The sequence below is a fragment of the Bufo bufo genome, chromosome 4 (assembly GCF_905171765.1).
Source record: "Bufo bufo chromosome 4, aBufBuf1.1, whole genome shotgun sequence".
NCBI classification, from domain to species: Eukaryota; Metazoa; Chordata; class Amphibia; order Anura; family Bufonidae; genus Bufo; species Bufo bufo.
The window spans coordinates 110,296,463-110,314,030 of record NC_053392.1 but is presented as its reverse complement, the minus strand read 5'-3'; the positions used below and the strand labels follow the sequence as shown (position 1 = coordinate 110,314,030).

At 42.5% G+C, this 17,568-nt stretch overlaps 1 protein-coding gene across 1 annotated transcript; it reads right to left on the bottom strand.

The window, feature by feature from the left end:
* Positions 1 to 2,854: 2,854 nt before the first annotated feature.
* Positions 2,855 to 13,388, bottom strand: LOC120999966 (alpha-1,4-N-acetylglucosaminyltransferase-like). Its single transcript, XM_040430999.1, has 2 exons — positions 13,132 to 13,388; positions 2,855 to 3,850 (listed from the first exon to the last, which is right to left on the bottom strand). Exons 1-2 carry the CDS (start codon positions 13,360 to 13,362, stop codon positions 3,317 to 3,319), a joined length of 765 nt encoding a protein of 254 aa, XP_040286933.1. The 5' UTR covers positions 13,363 to 13,388; the 3' UTR covers positions 2,855 to 3,316.
* Positions 13,389 to 17,568: the final 4,180 nt, after the last annotated feature.

Sequence of the window (17,568 nt, the reverse complement as noted above, 5' to 3'; positions counted from 1 at the left end):
AACACATGACGTACCGGTACGTCATGGGTCCTTAAGGACTCGGCAACCATGCCGTACCGATACGTCATGGGTCCCTAAGGGGTTAAATCTTGTTTTCTCCTCCTCCTCCTCATCCAGATTGTATATATTCCCTCCACTCTAATTTTTTAATAGGGTCAGCTCAACTCAAATTTTTTTTATAGGATCAGCTGAACAGCATGCACTCGCATATAATGTTTTAGAGCGTCAGCTGAACAGCATGCACTCGCATATATGTTTTAGAACATCATTTGAACAGCATGCACTTGCATATAATGTTTTATAGCATCAGCTCACCTGAAGGCACTCGCAAATAATGTTTTAATGCATCAGCTGAACAACATGCACTTGAAAATAATGTTTTAGAGAGTCAGCTATACAGCATGCATTTGCATATAATGTTTTAAAGCATTTTTTGAGCATGCACTCGCAAATAATATTTTAGAGCATCAGCTGAACAGCATGTACTCGCATATAATGTTTTAGAGCATTAGCTGAACAGCATGCACTCGCATATAATGTGTTAGAGCGTCAGCTCACCAGCAGGCACTAGCATATAATGTTTTAGAGCGTCAGCTCACCAGCAGGCCCTCGCCCTAGTTTTAAAGGGCCAGTTCAGCAGCAGGCCCTCGCCCCTCATGTTTTGGATGGTCAGATCAGCAAGCCCTTGCTCCAAATGTTTTTGAGGGTCACCAGCAGGCCACCAATCATAATTTTTCAAGGGTGTGTATGATGCCCTCCTTTATGTGTAATAAAGGGTGTATTGTAGTGCCGGTTCCTTGTAATTTTTGGCAGCTCTTTCACTTAGTGCATAGGCTTTATGAGTGTAGGAGTCCCACTACCTGAACAATTGTACCACAATGTGAATGAGGCCCTCCTTTATGTGATATACAGGCTGTTTCAGAGTATCTCTTGCTTGTAATTTTTTGCTGCACTTGCACTTTATATACAATTGAATATACAGGAAAGAATGTTTCCTAACAATTTTTCCTGTAAAATAGATTTTTGGGGTTTTTGTGCTTATTTTTGTCAGCCTGTAAAAGTGTAAAAGTGGCGTACAACTCGGACAACATGGTTCCCAGCAGCGACCTGGGAGTCCAAGATGCATCCAGACATTGTCCCCATGCTGTTCCCAAACCATTTTGGTGGTGTTTCTGTCACTTTCTGACCTTTTCCAATGGACCACGCACCCTCCCCTCTTCAGAGCAGGGGGAGCCTGGTTGTCTCCCATTGACTTCCATTATACTCGAGCACACAAATATAGCAATATGTTCGGGCCAAACACCCGAATACTTTGGTGCTCGATCATCACTAGTCATTCTATAAAAATACATTATCACTTCTGAGCAATTAGCATAGTTAAGGAATGTAAACTATAGATAAGTGGGGAGTAGTCCTGCATGCCAGCGCCATCTTGTAAAGGCTTCAGATCTTTCAGTCTCATATCCACAACAATAGTAAAGCACGGTAATTCTACAGCTGATAGAAGAGATTCAAAAGCATGTCCTTGGACTGCCACAACATGAATTAAAAGAACTTTTTTTTTCTTCACTACTTTATTGGAGCTGGTTCCTTATTTTGCTCCACTAAGGAGTCATTGGAAGACAGCTCCTGCAGGGTTGCACAGCATTTTGAAAAAAAATTTTTTTTTTTGCTTTACTTTTTTTGATTTGGTTTAGCAATGACTGTTGGTGGCCTACACAATGATGCACATGTCCATTTATGGGACATGTCTGTTATTCTGACGCACATAGCTACCAGAATGGACTAGCTACGTATGTTGCTGCACGGTGCAGTGATGTACACCAAGATACATTATCCCTAGATTTTACCTGCAGGCCAGGATAGGTCTGATTTTAATGAGCTTCATGATTAATTAATTCATAAGGAAGTACATTTCTTGGAGAAATTTGGCAAAGTGACCAAATCGATTTTTGAAAACTTCTCTTATCTCTAATTGCTGGCTTGTGTCTGTAATTGCTTTCTGCCTGAGACACCCCACACAACTCCTCTCAAATCACAATTAAGCTAAGCTTATAATTGTGTCTGTGGTTTCTGAGCAAACCCAAAGACATAAGAACCTGCCAAAATTCTGCCATGTGATTGGTTCACATGCTGTCTATTATCCCCTGAGCCAATTAAGGTAAAAAGTCATGTGATCCTCCATCTTCATTCTCCCTGCTTTGTTTACGCTAATTTGCATAGTAAAATGTTGCCGACACTGAGTAATTTGTCCAAAACAAATCACTAAAACTTTGGATTTATTTGGCAGCTAAATGTTTGTCAAATTAATAACCAATCTTATTTGTTAAGAATAGATTTGCTTATCTTTATTAGGGATATATTATTAAAGGGGGACATGCAAGATACACATAAGTGTTACAGATTTAGCAAATGTTGACTTTACACTTAAAACATTAAAATACATAGTTGCAGCAAACTTATAATGACAATTAACAAAATGAAAGCCATTGAAAAAGTCAAGTCAACATCTTGCAACTACTTTGTGTAGAAGCATCAGGAAGAAAAAAAACAAAAAAAAACAGGCCTAGTCTGATACTGTGTAAAGCTGTGCTAAGAGTTAAAGAAAAAGTAAATGTAGGAGAGACAAATATTAATTGAAGCAAATGTTGTCATCTGTATTCAATGAATTATCATCTGTAATCTAGGACGAGCATCTGGAATAGACTTGCTATCAAAGAGCAAAGGTAAACAGTTTCATTTTATATCTTTATAACTTTTTTAAAAGTATTTTTGCTTTTTGTTGTCCTTCTCCGGCTAATTTCATATCTGCAGCATAAGTTCCTGAAAAAGCCTCCATCACTAATTCTGGCAAAAAAAGGCTGAAATACAGCTGCCTGCAGCAATATTTTGTCTAGTAGAATGCCAGTTTTAAATATGGAAATGAGACAGACCCTTTTACAGTAAAATAGATTGGTCAGGTGCCAGCAGCATCCTGAATATGCCTGATCTGGCAATTCTGAAATTAAGTTCATATGCTAAAATAGGAAGCATTTGGCATTTGAGTGCATAATTAAATCTAGCCTAAAATCTTTGTGATAGCCTTCCCTAGAAGGGAGTTGTTTTATTCCTCAGACCAAGGGCGTAGCTATAAGGGAAGCGGCTGTTTTAGGGCCAGGAGGAAAGAGGAAGAATGAAAAAATGTATTGTTAGGACCCCCTCAACATTATTAGATAATGGCATTTTAAACAATGACACGTTCAAAAATTTGCTGTCGGGCCCAGTGAGTTCAAATTACGCCACTGCCTTAGACTGCTCCATAAGTGGAAGGGCAGTATTATTGATAAAGATGTTCTACTAGTGTGTTACCTCCAACCATCATGAGCTTTCCTTCTTTATTCATGTAGTTCCAGAGGTGAAGAGCATAAGAATTACTGAAAGTTGGCAAATATTTCCAAACCGCAAAGTAGTCTCTCCAAGATGGGTACGGAATGGGGTAGAAGCGTTCAGGGTGAAAGTAGGAGACATTCGCACAATCGACATGATCCACAGATTTGAACTGAGGAACTCCACAATATTTGGCCACTACATGTGAGAAAACTCCTGGTCCTTGGTGTCCCCATATTTCTCCTCTATAATTTTGGACAAAGTTTTCCATAAACTCCCATGTTAATTTATGATGTGGAGATAAACCAAATACACCACCGCTGGTCAATGTAAAGGATTGTGCTGCTAGAAAATGGTCTTCAGGAATGGGTTTGATTGAAATGACGTCAGTATCCATGTAAATGCCTCCATACTTCCACATCATTGCAAATCTGCATGCGTCCGATTTAACATGAGTCCAGTAGATTTCTTTTGCGGGGTTTACCTAAGGGTTAAAAAAAATACATAATTGAAAAATATCAAGTGTATGCTTTGCCATAATTGTAAGTTCATAAATTCTGCATAAATTGTGCCCATTCTCCTCAATGAGACCCTAGGCAACCACCTACTCTATCTACGCCTGCCCCCTTTCCCTGATGACTATTTATTCTAAATACTATATGTACTGTATTCACAAACGTGAATAACAATGGTGTTTATTTGACAATTTTTATGAATTTGCCTATTTTGGCAGAAAAACCCAAAGCTACATAAGTCTTTATTCATACAAAAAAATGCTGTTTATTCATAAAGTAACAGAAGGCAATATAACTGTGTTTCTAATTTGCACAATTTTCAACTTCAATTTTTAAAGAACTTATGATTATTTGTTTTATTTTGTCTTTAGTCTGGGGCATCCTGCACTAATGAAATCTAGAATCAGTCTCTGTGAAGACGTGGTGAGCAAAGCGATAGATTTTAAAACTGGAGCTTACATCACAGTTTTGAACATAATTCAGTCACAGACGTTGCAGATATTTTTCACCACAGTCTTTGCTGTGAATTTGCCACAAATCCTAAACAAATCCATGGCAAATTCAGCATGAAACATGGAATTTGTAGAGATGAGCAAAGTATTAAAAAATTCGATCTGGCTGCTTCCCCGAATTTTGCAAAAATATTTGCTTTGTGACGAATTACGTCACTGCGTACGGCATTTCAGCCGAGATCTTCAAGCAAGATGGCGGCGGTCCAGCCTGTCGTGAGCAAATAGAGCAGGTAAGTTTTATTTTTTTGTTATTTTTTTTTGTTTTGATTTCAGGTTAAATCGATTGCTACCACGAAGCACGAGGAAATTCGGTTTCACAGCAAATCGAATTTGTCCTGAAATTTGGATCAAAGTTCACTTTGTAAACTTTGATTCGCTCAACACTAGTAATTTTTGATAGATTAGCCAAGGAGTTTACAATCATTGCAAAAGGTCGAATCTGCCTGGAAAATCATTACCCTGCAGATTTCTTTTTATACTATATGTGGATGGGGTTTTGAAAACTGTAAATTGCTGGTTTACAGCATGAAATTTGACTGAAAAGGGTTCACATCACCCATCTGTTTAACGTACTGTACACATAAAACGTATATGTTAAATGGATGTCTCAGACCGATACCATACAATAGAATCCATTCACCATAGAGTTCCATTGTAAAAAAAATATATATATGTGGCGAAACCAACCTCGCCACTGGGTTTCGGAGGGGCCTGGCTACCAGCCTCTTGCCTCAGGATTATGGCCCATACTAACTTTAAAGGAGCAGACAGACCGCACAGCTTAAATCTGTCTTTGCAATTGTATTTTGTTATGTGAGGGTACCCAGATAGCTAATTGTATTGTATTTGTGTATTCTGAGTGCCATTCACCTAATGATATGCACTCAGACTTGAGCTATCTGGGAATATGTTAAATGTCTGTTTGCTGTGGGGGTGTGACATTGTGTGTTTGGGTGGTGATTCCTGTCCTGTTGTATCCACATGTGTATTGGCGATTTCCGTTTGTCCTGAGAGATAATTGAATTACTCCTCTGGTGTCTCCAGGGCAGAGAGGAGGAAACCATGATGCATTGTGGGGATGTATTGTGTCTGTGTATTCTGAATTGCTGCATATCTGCCCTGTGTCACAGTCTTCATTCTGGTCCCCTAGGGGCGTGTCCACCAGATGGGGACCTGCATAAATACGGGCGGGTAGCCCTCAATAAAGGGTTCCTGTTTTACCCTTTATCATGTTGAGGCTGATGTTTGGGTAACTGATCGACGCTGGGGATTGCTATACGCTGGGAGATTTGCTATACTCCCCTGGCTATAACTACTAGCTCTTTTAAGAGCTGTTCCTGCTCTCTGGTTTTAGGAGAGGTTCACCCACTGGAGCCTGGAGCCTTGTCGTAGGTCCAGGGTGGGTAGGAGACGGTGAGACCTCAACCAAGCTTCGGCGGTTCGTGGGGTCTGCAGTGCGTACGGTGTCAAGTGGAGTGCTTGGAGTCCTCGGAAAGCACTAGGAGCATCTATCAACGGAGGTACCCGGTCGGGGTGCTAGGCGTTCCGTTACCTTTGGTGGCAAGCAGTGGGATGGCGTCCTAGTGTGAGGAGAAGCAGCTCGGAGACACCGTTCGTGGATTTACTAAATTGAGGGCAACGCTAGTATCCGTACAGCACCCCTGGCTACAGCAGGATGGAATCGGCTAGTCTTCGGACAGCGTTCTATGACGAGGAGGAGGAGGCAGCCGCAGACTACAGGGATGCAGACAGAAAGGAAGTCTGGTATGATGCCCTGGAAAATGCCCTGGAAAATGCCCAGCGGCGGCGAGGTGAGAGTCTCCCCAGTTATGAGCAGCGGCTACAGAAGCGTGTGGCGATGCGGATGGGTCTCTTGGGAGAGCAGCCCCTGGATGACTGGGTAACAGAGCTCCAGAACCTGGTATGTAAGGAGCTTTGGCTAGAGGACGCTTACCAGGCCCTAAGGTGGCATGTCATTCAACATTCCCCCTGGATGGCTGAGCACGACAGACCCGAGGGTGAGGAGTTTGATGGACCGGGGTTACTATGGGATGCCTTGGAGGAGGACATTGATCTTGGCAGCACGGAGGAGTCTAGGTTTTGGGATATCTACGACTACCGGATGGGCATGCATGTTTATGCTGACGGAAGGGAGGTGAGCAAAGACATGACCCACCTGGTAACAAGGGAGTGGGAGCTGGAGCAGACCTACCAACACCTGCTCAGCTCCATTAATCCCCAAACTACTCGACAAGCAGAGCCAGATCTGCCCCACTACAACTGGGAAGACTTGCCGGCGATACCCCCTGCTTTCCTACCAACTCCCAAAGTAGGGAACTTCATAGACTGGTTCTGGGAAGACCTCCCGATGGCAGGTGGAGATGGGACCGAGGTCTCTCCACCGGCCCTACAGAGATGCTGGACGGCAGGTTCAGATCCCCCACCAACCCTACAGGAATGCCAGGAGGAGGAGGTAAGTGATTCCTCCTCTCCACAGCCGATCTGCAACAAGGTCCTGGGGATAGGATTCCCTGACCACATCCCAGTAGAAAAGCTGGCATCTGGGCAGAGCACAGTCAGCCTCTGCCCTCCCCTATCCTCTCCTCCAGAGCCGGACATCCCACAGGCTACCCCAGCGGAAGAGCTGGCATCTGGGAAGAGCGCAGTCGGCCTCTGCCCTCCCCTATCCTCTTCTCCAGAGCCGGACTTCCCACAGGCTACCCCAGCGGAAGAGCTGGCATCGGGGCAGAGCGCAGTCGGCCTCTGCCCACCAAGTACCTACAGCTCCAAGCTAGGGAGCAACAAGGAAGCAAGGAGTAGCAGATGCCCCCTCAACAGCTGGGGACATACAGAACAGAGCCAGGCCCCAAAATTCAACAGGTCCAGTATTAGGTTGTGGGTGGACTGCCAGACTAACGCAGATACCGACCGGCATGAGGTCGGTCCCTGGTAGGGGGAGATATGTGGCGAAACCAACCTCACCACTGGGTTTCGGAGGGGCCTGACTACCACACAGGCAGTGGCAACTTGTTACAATAATTATGCACTGATATATATACCGGCTATGGGGGGAATTTTCATCCACACTTGTCTGTATTTTCCTTCTGGGTTTTAACCCTGTATCATTAATTAATGTACTGTATTTTTTTGCATATATGTTTAATAAAGTTTTATATGAACATCACCGCTAGCCTGCTGTGCATTTATAGGAGATAATTAAGATGAAGAGAGAGCAGGAGCTGGATGTTCCTGATGACATATTCTCATCAATACTAGAAAAAGGGGTTCCAGCTGTAGGCCGGGGTTGGAGCAGTGGGTACAGCCCCTTATTAAAGGTGCATTAAAGGCAGCCATTAACAATGAAGACTGACTATCCAGTGCAGACTTCATTATTAAATGAAAGGCAGCTGCAGGCTAATTGGCCACATGGTTCTTCACAGCAGCATGTCTGCAACCCGCCCGCAGCAGAGTAGTCTGGATATACCTGATTTATAGCGATTTATGATGAATTAATTCCTAACAAATCAAATTTCTCGTAGAACTTTGGCGAAACTGCCCAAATCAAATTTTTCAAAACTTTTCCAAAAGCGCTAATCTCTAATAAGTATAGCACTCAATTCACAAAGTGGGGGATTTAATAGGAGAGCACAGTAATTTTTTTTTCATTTTATTTTTTATTTTATTTTATGCTAAATTTCTCCTTTAGAGTCCGCACAATCCTTGGAATATATCATAAATGTGTAAAATAGGAATATCTATTAATCCCCTTCCCGACACCTGCCAAGAATCCATATAGCTTGATGGATACCAGTGATGAGCGGCAGGGGTAATATTCGAATTTGTAATATTTCGTGAATATTTGGGCGAATATTCGTCATATATTTGGGAATTCGTGATCTCCAGTCATTATTTTCTTGATTCCGAAAATCGCCAATTGTAAAATTATCAATAAAAAATTTGCGATACGAAAATTTGCGATCAACACTACTCCTAAAGTCAAAGATATTGCAGCCTTCTCATTGGCCCACAAGCAAGAAGCAGGGTACTGATGAAAAAAATCTTGAATATTCGTGATTACGATATAGCACTATATTCTAGATATTCGCCAATTCTCGAAGTGCCAATATTCGCGATAAAAATTTGCAATTAGAATATTCGCGATCAACACTAATGGATACCTAGATCAAAATTCACAGATGATGTTAAAATTAGCCTTTTTTATCTCACTTCAAAAATCACAGTGAAATCTAAGTGACTGGCTATACGGAGTACACAAAGTAGTTTGAAAATCCCTTCCAAATCGCTGCAGCCAAATGAGTGATTCTGGAGTTGATCACTAGAAAACTCAGTGAAATCTGTGAAATGGTGGTACATCAGAAGTGTTTGAGTTGGGAAGAGGTACACGTCAGGGATGCCCGCTGTCCACTCTTCTGTTCGCCATTGCAATTAAGCCACTTGCATGCTTATTTTGATCTCCAGATAGAATTGTGGGATTCCCCATGGGATCAAGGTAGGAACGCGTGTCCCTGTATGCAAACGACATGCTCATATAAGTGAGATGTGGAAGGATCGTTGGGCCCCATAATGTCTGGTTTTCGTATAAATTGACCACTACAAACTACCAATGTCTAAAATAGGTAGAAGCAATCTCCTTAAAATGATACTTATGCCGAAACTTATGTATGTCCTGCATAAATGTGGATTCCACAACGGATCTTTTTTAGAATACAAAGGTTGCTTAGAAGCTTGATTTGGCGCAAAAAATGGGCCAGGATCCGGCTGGATATTTTACAAAGAGGGATACAGGGGGTCTCTCTATTCCTAATCCATGGCTTTATTTTATTGCCTCATAGATGCAGCAGTTGAGGGGGTGGGGGAGGACTCCTGGGGATAACACATCTGTGCGGCTAATAGCACACATTATAGAAGATGAATCTCCTGTAGCCCTATTGGAGCTCAGTGGTCTCTCTGGCAAGTTGGTGGGACATCCTACACTAAATTTGATATAAGTGTTGTGACTTGCTGTCTATACGGGGCTTTACTCAGGTCACTCCTCTGTGAAGAAACCCTCAGTTGTGTGAAATATTTCGCCTGGAAGGGTTCTTTCCATGGCAATGGAAGGGTGTGAGGTTTTTGTATCAGAAGCAAAGAGATGGTGTGTTTAAATCATTTGAGCAATTCAGGAATGAGATTGCCCTTCCCCATATGGCCTTTCATAAATTTTTGCAATTATGACGCATTTCAGGCTCAGGCAAAGTCTATGTCTCTTACATGCCCAACAGTTCCACTGTTACAACAGATTCTCGAAAGTGACTCCTTGAGTGGACTAATATCATCCATATATAGGAATTTATTTGTGAAATCTGTGCAGCATGATCCCTTGATGGTCAAAAAAAATGGGAGGGGGGGTGGGTTTTATTTCAGAGGATCAATGGAAAGCAGTACTGGCACTGACACCTCAGTTATCACTGTGCGATGGTCAGCGTATGTCCCAATTATTTCTTATTCACCGGGTATATCGGACTCCATCCTTTCTGTTCAAGATCAGGGTTAGGAACGATGCTTCCTGCTCTAGATGTGGGGAGAGTCCTGCATGCCTGATGCACATGTTCTGGGACTCTAGAGAGCTTAGGAATTTTTGGACAAGTGTGTTAACCTGTATTAAAGAAGCATATCAAATTGTTGTCCTGTCTGGTCCGAGGACGTGTGTGCTGGGAATATTGGACATTAAAAATCGAAATTCACGCTTGGGAGTGCAGTGTCTGCTTTTCCAGGCCAGGAAATTAATTGCTAAATACTGGCTTAGACCCCAGCCCCCATCTGTGGCTGAATTTTTGAACAGAATAGCCGAGATCCTCCGCTTGGAAAAAGGTGTATATATTAAAAGGCAATGCTTGGCCAAGTGTACCAAAATATGGGACAAATGGGTAGCCTATAGGACCACTGCGACATAGCTTGGTTTATGGTTCTCTTGGCCGTGTTGGGAGGAATGGTCTCAGAAATACATGCGGTTTTGGAACATGGGAAGGGAAATTATGGTAGGTGACATGGAGTGGAGGTGCTTACTGAACAGTTTATCTTTGAAGGGATGGAGGTTGAGTTCATACTTAGAGTGTCGGCAATATCTTCCTTGGTGCTCTGATACGCTATACCTATATTAGTGGTGTGGTGCCCATCTCATCGCCGGATGGGGGGTGGCTGGGAGGGTTTAGGGGTGGTTTATTCTATACTAATATGTAATACAGTTGCAAGGGTAGCTTTCTGGATCATTTGATTGTATTATCGTACGCTGGACGTGATTTATGAAAATGTCTTGATAACACTCTGAATGTCAAATGGGATTGTATGTACCCACTTCTTTATCCTCTGATGTGGTCTTTTTTTTATTTCTGTATATTGAAAAATTGTTAATATAAACTATCTGATTCAAAAAAAGAAAACTCCTTCATAATACAACATAAAAATCATTTTTCCACAGAGTAACATGAACCAATACAATTGCTGTGAAATCTGTAGCATTTAAAGGGGGTGTCCCCCAAAAATATTCTACAGTTTTAAAACCAGTATTTGGATCTGAATACTTTTGTATTTGCCTATAACAGCTGAGTTATTCAATAAATGTATCTATATAGCACCACCTGATCTTTGTTCTTTTTCTTATTTCTTTGACCTGCTCACTGAAATGGCCACACATGTTCAGTTTTAACCTTCAACTGCCTCCTGAGCTGTGATAGTATGAGATCTGCAGCAAAATGGACATTCCCCCTAGTCTGCAGCAGAAAGGACACTCCCATTCAGCTTGATATAAATCTAGCATAGCAAGGAATGGGGATATCTCTGAATCCATTTGAAATGCAGGGCTGGTTATAATTTTGTTAGAAAGAGACTGTAATGTACTATATGATGTCATTGTCTTGCTTTCACTTTTTACATCAATCATGGGATAACCCCTTTATATTGCCCCAGAAGAATCTAAGCTACAGGGATTTAAAATAATTTTTCAAGTTATTCAATGCATTTCTTAAGGACAGTGGTTTTACAAGGTTTTCTTTATATATTTTTTTTAATGTGACAAAAAGTATAAGATCAGTTTCAGATGAATGTGTTCTCTCCGGAAAACATAATCATATGGCATTATAGTGATTTATAATGGTGCGTGTCCCTGCCTGACCTCAGGTGCACTGAATGGTACTGATGGCATTATGTCAGTGCAAATCATTACATCTGAAGTCAGGCTGGAACAAACGACATTCTAATATATCCGCAGTGCACCAGTTGCTCCTAGAGACTCATTTGCATACATTAAAACATAATTTTTCTCAGCAATATGTGCACATATGAACATGGGACCAACATGGGACCAACACAGATGCCTTCAGCTGCCAAGTGCACATGCAGCAGGTCAGCCAGTTTCACGGTTACAAATTTTCTGACAGTCAGTGTGTGCTGCATATTTTAATGTCATTTTTTTGCATGGGGCTTTTTGTACCAATGTAATCTCCCCATACTACAGAATAAGTGACAATGCTAGGGAGTACATACTTCAATAAAAAAAATGCAAGGCATACAAAAAATACTATGAAAAAATGGCAGGTAATAAAACACACTAGTAAAATAATTAGAGATGAGCAAACCTTTCAAAAATTTAATTCGGACAGTTCGCCAAATTTTTCTAAAAGATTAGATCCAAATTTATTTGTAACAAATCGTGTAAAAAAACTGCTATTTCCCGGCTGCACAGAGCCTGTATATTGGAGTAGAACACTGTGCCTTGCAGGGACATGCATAGGTAGTCCACTGTAGTAGTGAAATAGTTACTTTGCGTCTGTATGACTGGCAGATTACAGGCGTCACTCTTAGAATCGATTCATACTATATTTCTTTAGTCAGTTACGCGGCCAAAACTGACCAAATAAATAAAGTGTGAACTCAGCCTTACAGGTCAATGTTAGCGTCAGGTATAAAGAAACGTGCAGAGGTCCAAGATTCAACTTTTACACTTTCGTCAGCTGATTCCACATAGATTTCTACAGAACCTGTTCTGTTACATCCTGATACAACTAAGGCCTCCATAACCGAGTGGACAGGGCATCAGCAGTAAGTTTGTGTTAAAGTCACTGTTTATTTTGCCCTTCTTCTCATCTGTCATAAAACAACCCCAAAAAATGGATTCTGTCTTTTGAGCATCCACCTCACATGGTCAGCATTTGGTCAGTAATCCATCAGTATTGCTAAGGCCAAAAAAAAAACCTGAGATAACATGTGATTCAAAAGTTTGCATGTCTTGTACTCACTCCTGCAAGTATGGTACCGTTGTAATCGTACTGACCTGGAGAATAAGGGTAACAGGTAAATTTAGTTGCATATTCCCATTTGGAATTTTTTTCTGCTTCCCACTAAATTGTATGCAACCATAAATGGTGTCATCAGAAAGTACAACTTGTCTCGCAAAAAATTCGCCCTCATAAGGCTATGTGAACAGAAAACCCTTGTTCTTTTAAAATATAAAAAAATATTTATCCCATATGGCAAATGGCTAAAAGGTGGAAAAAGTTCAAAATTGCTGATTGGCCGTTGTTTGGTCACCACTTGTCACAAAAAAATTGAATAAAAAGTGACCAAAATGTCAGCAGAATCTGTCAGAGAAACACTCTTACATATAAGATGCAAGTTCATAGAAAATTATTATGCTTTGTGTGTAACATTCACATTCACATATTTTAATAAATTCTACATACCTTTTCATACCATGATTGAAGAGGTGTATTATTAAACAATTCTTTAAGTCTCAGAGGCAGTATATAGACATTATCAAAAGACGAGAGAGCCGGAAAAAGATTCCGGTTTCTATTCATATCTTCTTCTGTTTCTATATCATGCAGCCCCTTCATAAAGTAGAGTATTGGTCGATCATGATACACTCGAGCTGCTGATTCAATTGCACATAGGACCAAGGATGGTGGCTCCATTCTGTCTGTTGTTTCTACAAAAAGGATTCCATTTCCACCACTGAGTATATTTGTGAGATTTATGTTAATGCCATTTGGGGGATGAACAAGCATATCAGATGAATCACTTATATAAATTTCTTTTTGATGTGATCTGCTGACTGTATTTATGACAAATCCTACAATTGCACACATAAACACTAAACAAGCGATCTTCAGGACTTTCAACATGTCTTGTTATTATGTGAACAAACCTAAAAGATAAGAGAAACAGACTAGTTAAGTTGTGTGATTTGTATACTGTATTACAATGTGAAAATTTTTACAACAATCTATAAAAAATACAAGGAACTCAAGTTGTTCAGAGAAGCAGGGCCCCAATGCAAAATCTGCATCAGGGCCCCATTTCTCATGTTCTTTTTGAGGACCATAATTGAGTAACCAAGAGATTTGACCACAAGGTAGAAAAGTCACAAGACAAATGTAACTAGTTATGCTCCCATAGACTTCTATTATAACGGAATGCAAAATGAAATGTCTCTAAAGTGTCCCTTTTGCATTCCTTCTTAAGTACCGTATTTTTCGCCCTATAAGATGCACCAGCCCATAAGACACACCTAGGTTTTTGAGGAAGAAAAAAAAAATATTTTTAACCAAAAGGTGTGCTTTTGGTGGGTTTTGAACTAATGGTGGTCTGTGCATGACACAACTATGGGGGATCTGTGGATGGCACTGTTATGGGGGGGATCTGTGGGTGGCACTGTTATGGGGGGATCTGTGGATGGCACTGTTATGGGGGGATCTGTGGATGGTAATGTTATGGGGGGATCTGAGGGGGGCACTATTATGGGGTGATCTGTGATGGCACTGTTATGGGGGGGTGATCTGTGGATGGCACTGTTATGGAGGGGGATCTGTGGATGGCACTGTTATGGGGGGTGGATCTGTGGATGGCACTGCTATATATGTGTCACCCACAGATCCCCCACCCCATAACAGTGCCATCCACATATCCACAGATGCCCTAATATACCTGAGCTAAACCTGTGGGAGCGGGGGAGGGAGGAGGGGCCAGTGTCATGCAAATGCGGCGGGGCCAGTGCGGTCACTGTACTCCGGCCCCGCCGCTCACTAACTGCTTTATTGCCTAAACCTTTTATAATAATAACTTTAATTGAAGTTCTGATCCCCAGCCCCATCTGTACTACTTACTATTACTAAATGTCCTGTAGCAGACAGAGCAGGGCGGGCGGCCGGCCGTAACTCACTGACGTCACGTGCCTGCGCCGCCTACTTTATGAATGAAGTAGGCGGCGCAGGCACGTGACAGAAGTACAGTGACCGCACCGGACCCGCCGCATTTGCATGACACCGGCCCCTCCTCCCTCCCCCCTCCAGCTGATACATTGCAGGGGCATTTTCCTCCCACTTTTGGGGGGGGGAGAGAAAGTGCGTCTTATGGGGCGAAAAATATGGTATTATGTTATTTTCCAATATTACCATGTTATAACGGAAAATAATAAAGTAATTCATAAATCGCCCAAACCCCGAACACGGGCTTTAGTGAAAAAGTTTACAGTTCGGGTTCACTCATCCCTATTCTTAATCAACTCTACTAATGGCTTAAGAATCTTTCCAAAGGATGGTAGCAGTACTTTTCAAGCTGTGTCAGCATGGTTCAAGCACATAGCAACTGGTTGGTTGTGGTGGCTTTCTCTATCTCTCTCTCTCTCTGATACATGATTATTAAATAGAGATGGCCTTGCGATTCGCCCGTCATTCCGCCGCGAACTTTGCTAGTTTGCGATTCGCCGAACAGGAGAACTTATGGCGATGTCTGCTGGCAACATATTCTTTTGCATTGTGCAGAACTTTGACCCATGACATATCCATCAGGTGGGACAGGACAGCCAATTGAGACATTTCAGCACAAGGACACACGCCCTACCCTATAAATAAACCCGATCTGGCTGCCATTTTACATTCAGTCTTTTGCCAGTGTAAGGAGATGTCTCCAAACGCTAGCTAATAATAGGGCCACAAAAGTACTTTTAAGTACTGGTATAGGTGTACTATCGATAGGTGTGACATACAGAGGGGTGTGATATACTTATAATATACTTTCTAACATAGAAAGTATATTATAGTGCATTTCTATTGTGCAGCAGTTGTGTGCGGTTCTGCTGCGTTACTGCAGCTATACAGAGGGACAAACGCTTTTGGAATAACTAATTGCAACTGGTGTGATATACCAGTTTCCCCCCAAAAAAACTGATTGAGGCAGGGGTGTAATATACGGTACCTATAATATATTTTTTACATAGTACATTTGTATTGTGAAGCAGTTGTGTACGGTTCTGCTGAGAAACCGCAGCTATACAGAGGGACAAACGCAATTGGAACAACTAATTGCAACTGGTGAGATATACCATTTTCTCCCTAAAAACCTGATTGAGGCAGGGATGTGATATACCTATAATATAATTTCTATATAGTGTATTTGTATTGTGCAGCAGTTGTGTGTGGTTCTGCTGAGATACCGCAGCTATACAGAGGGACAAACGCTATTGGAACAACTAATTGCAACTGGTGTGATATACCAGTTGCCCCCTAAAAAAACTGATTGAGGCAGGGGTGTGATATACCTATAATAAAACTTCTATATAGTGCATTTGTACTGTGCAGCAGTTGTGTGCGATTCTGCTGCGATACCGCAGCTACACAGAGGGACAAACGCTATTGAAACAACTAATTGCAACTGGTGTGATATGCCTGTTTCCCCCCAAAAAAATGATTATGGGGTTTGATATACCTGCTTCCAGCAAATAATCATTAAGGCGTTCTTTAAACCTGCTTCCACAAATACTGCTCTTCTATAGGAACTTTGTCAAAGGGTCATTTTAAAAATGACAGGCAGAGGAAGAGGCAGTCCATTCCGCAGAGGTGGAAGGGGTCAGGCAGGTGCACCAGGCCAGATCCTAAGTGAGAAGTTGGAGAAGGTGCGTGCGATTATGTCAAAGCACGCAGCAGAGTTGGTTGAGTGGCTCACTCAGCCTTCCAATTCTGCACCATCTTCATCCTCTGTATCAGCACCTTCCTCACTCTCTGCTGTGTGCACCCCCAAAGACACCACCAACACCACCACCACCACCATAGCCCCTCCCCTCGAGTCAGAGGAATTATTTTCCCATCCATTCCCAGACCTTACCGATGTGCAGCCATTCTTGGCATCAGATCAGGAAGAGGAGGTAGGAACGGCCGCCACCCAACGGTCTGACAACAGTACCCAGATCTGCCCAAGGAGGGTGCTCAGCGCTGTTTCTGCCTACTCCAAGATCTCTAATGTCAGTGGTGGTGAAGGTGATGATGATGACATGTCGATGGACGTCAAGTGGGTGCCCACGAGAGAGAAAGAGGAGGGGAGTTCAGAGGGAGAGATGGACCAGCAGATAGGGAGGAGGAGGAGAAGCAGGCAGAACTTGCAGTGCATAGGAGGCAAAAAGCAGACTGCAAATGTATCTGGAGCAAACCATCCACCATGCACGGTCACATGGCTCAGCAGTGTGTTTTTTTTTTATGTGTCAGCTGCTAACAATAGTGTTTCCATCTGCAGCCTGTGCTGTCAACGCATAAGTCGCGGTAAGCCCAAGACTCACCTAGGGACAACCGCCTTAAGAATGCACCTGGTCCCCCATCACTGAGCCCAGTGAGCGCAACACCGGAGGCGTCAGAATCCACAAAGCCACACTGCCTGCGATATACGTCCTACCTCTTCTCCTTATCCTCTCTTCTCCCATTTGTCCTCCACTCCACCTTCCACCATGCCATCGTTGCGCTCATCTGCCAAAAGGCAGGCTTCCGTGGCCCAAATGTTTGAGCGTAAAAAGGTGATGACACCGGATAACCCTCTTGCCCAATGGCTGACCGCTGGCTTGTCAGAACTGCTAACCCGCCAACTAATGCTATATAAACTGGTGGACTTGGAGGCCTTTAGAAAATTTGTGGCCATTGTCACACCGCAATGGAAGGTCCCCGGAAGGAAATATTTCTCCCAGAAGGGCATCCCGGAGCTATATGGCCATGTTTAGCGACAAGTGAATGTATCTCTGGCACACAGTGTCGGTGCCAAGATACATCTGACCACAGACCTGTGGTCTTGCAAACACGGGCAGGGAAGGTACATAACTTTTACTGCCCACTGGGTGAACCTTCTGATGGCCGTCAAGC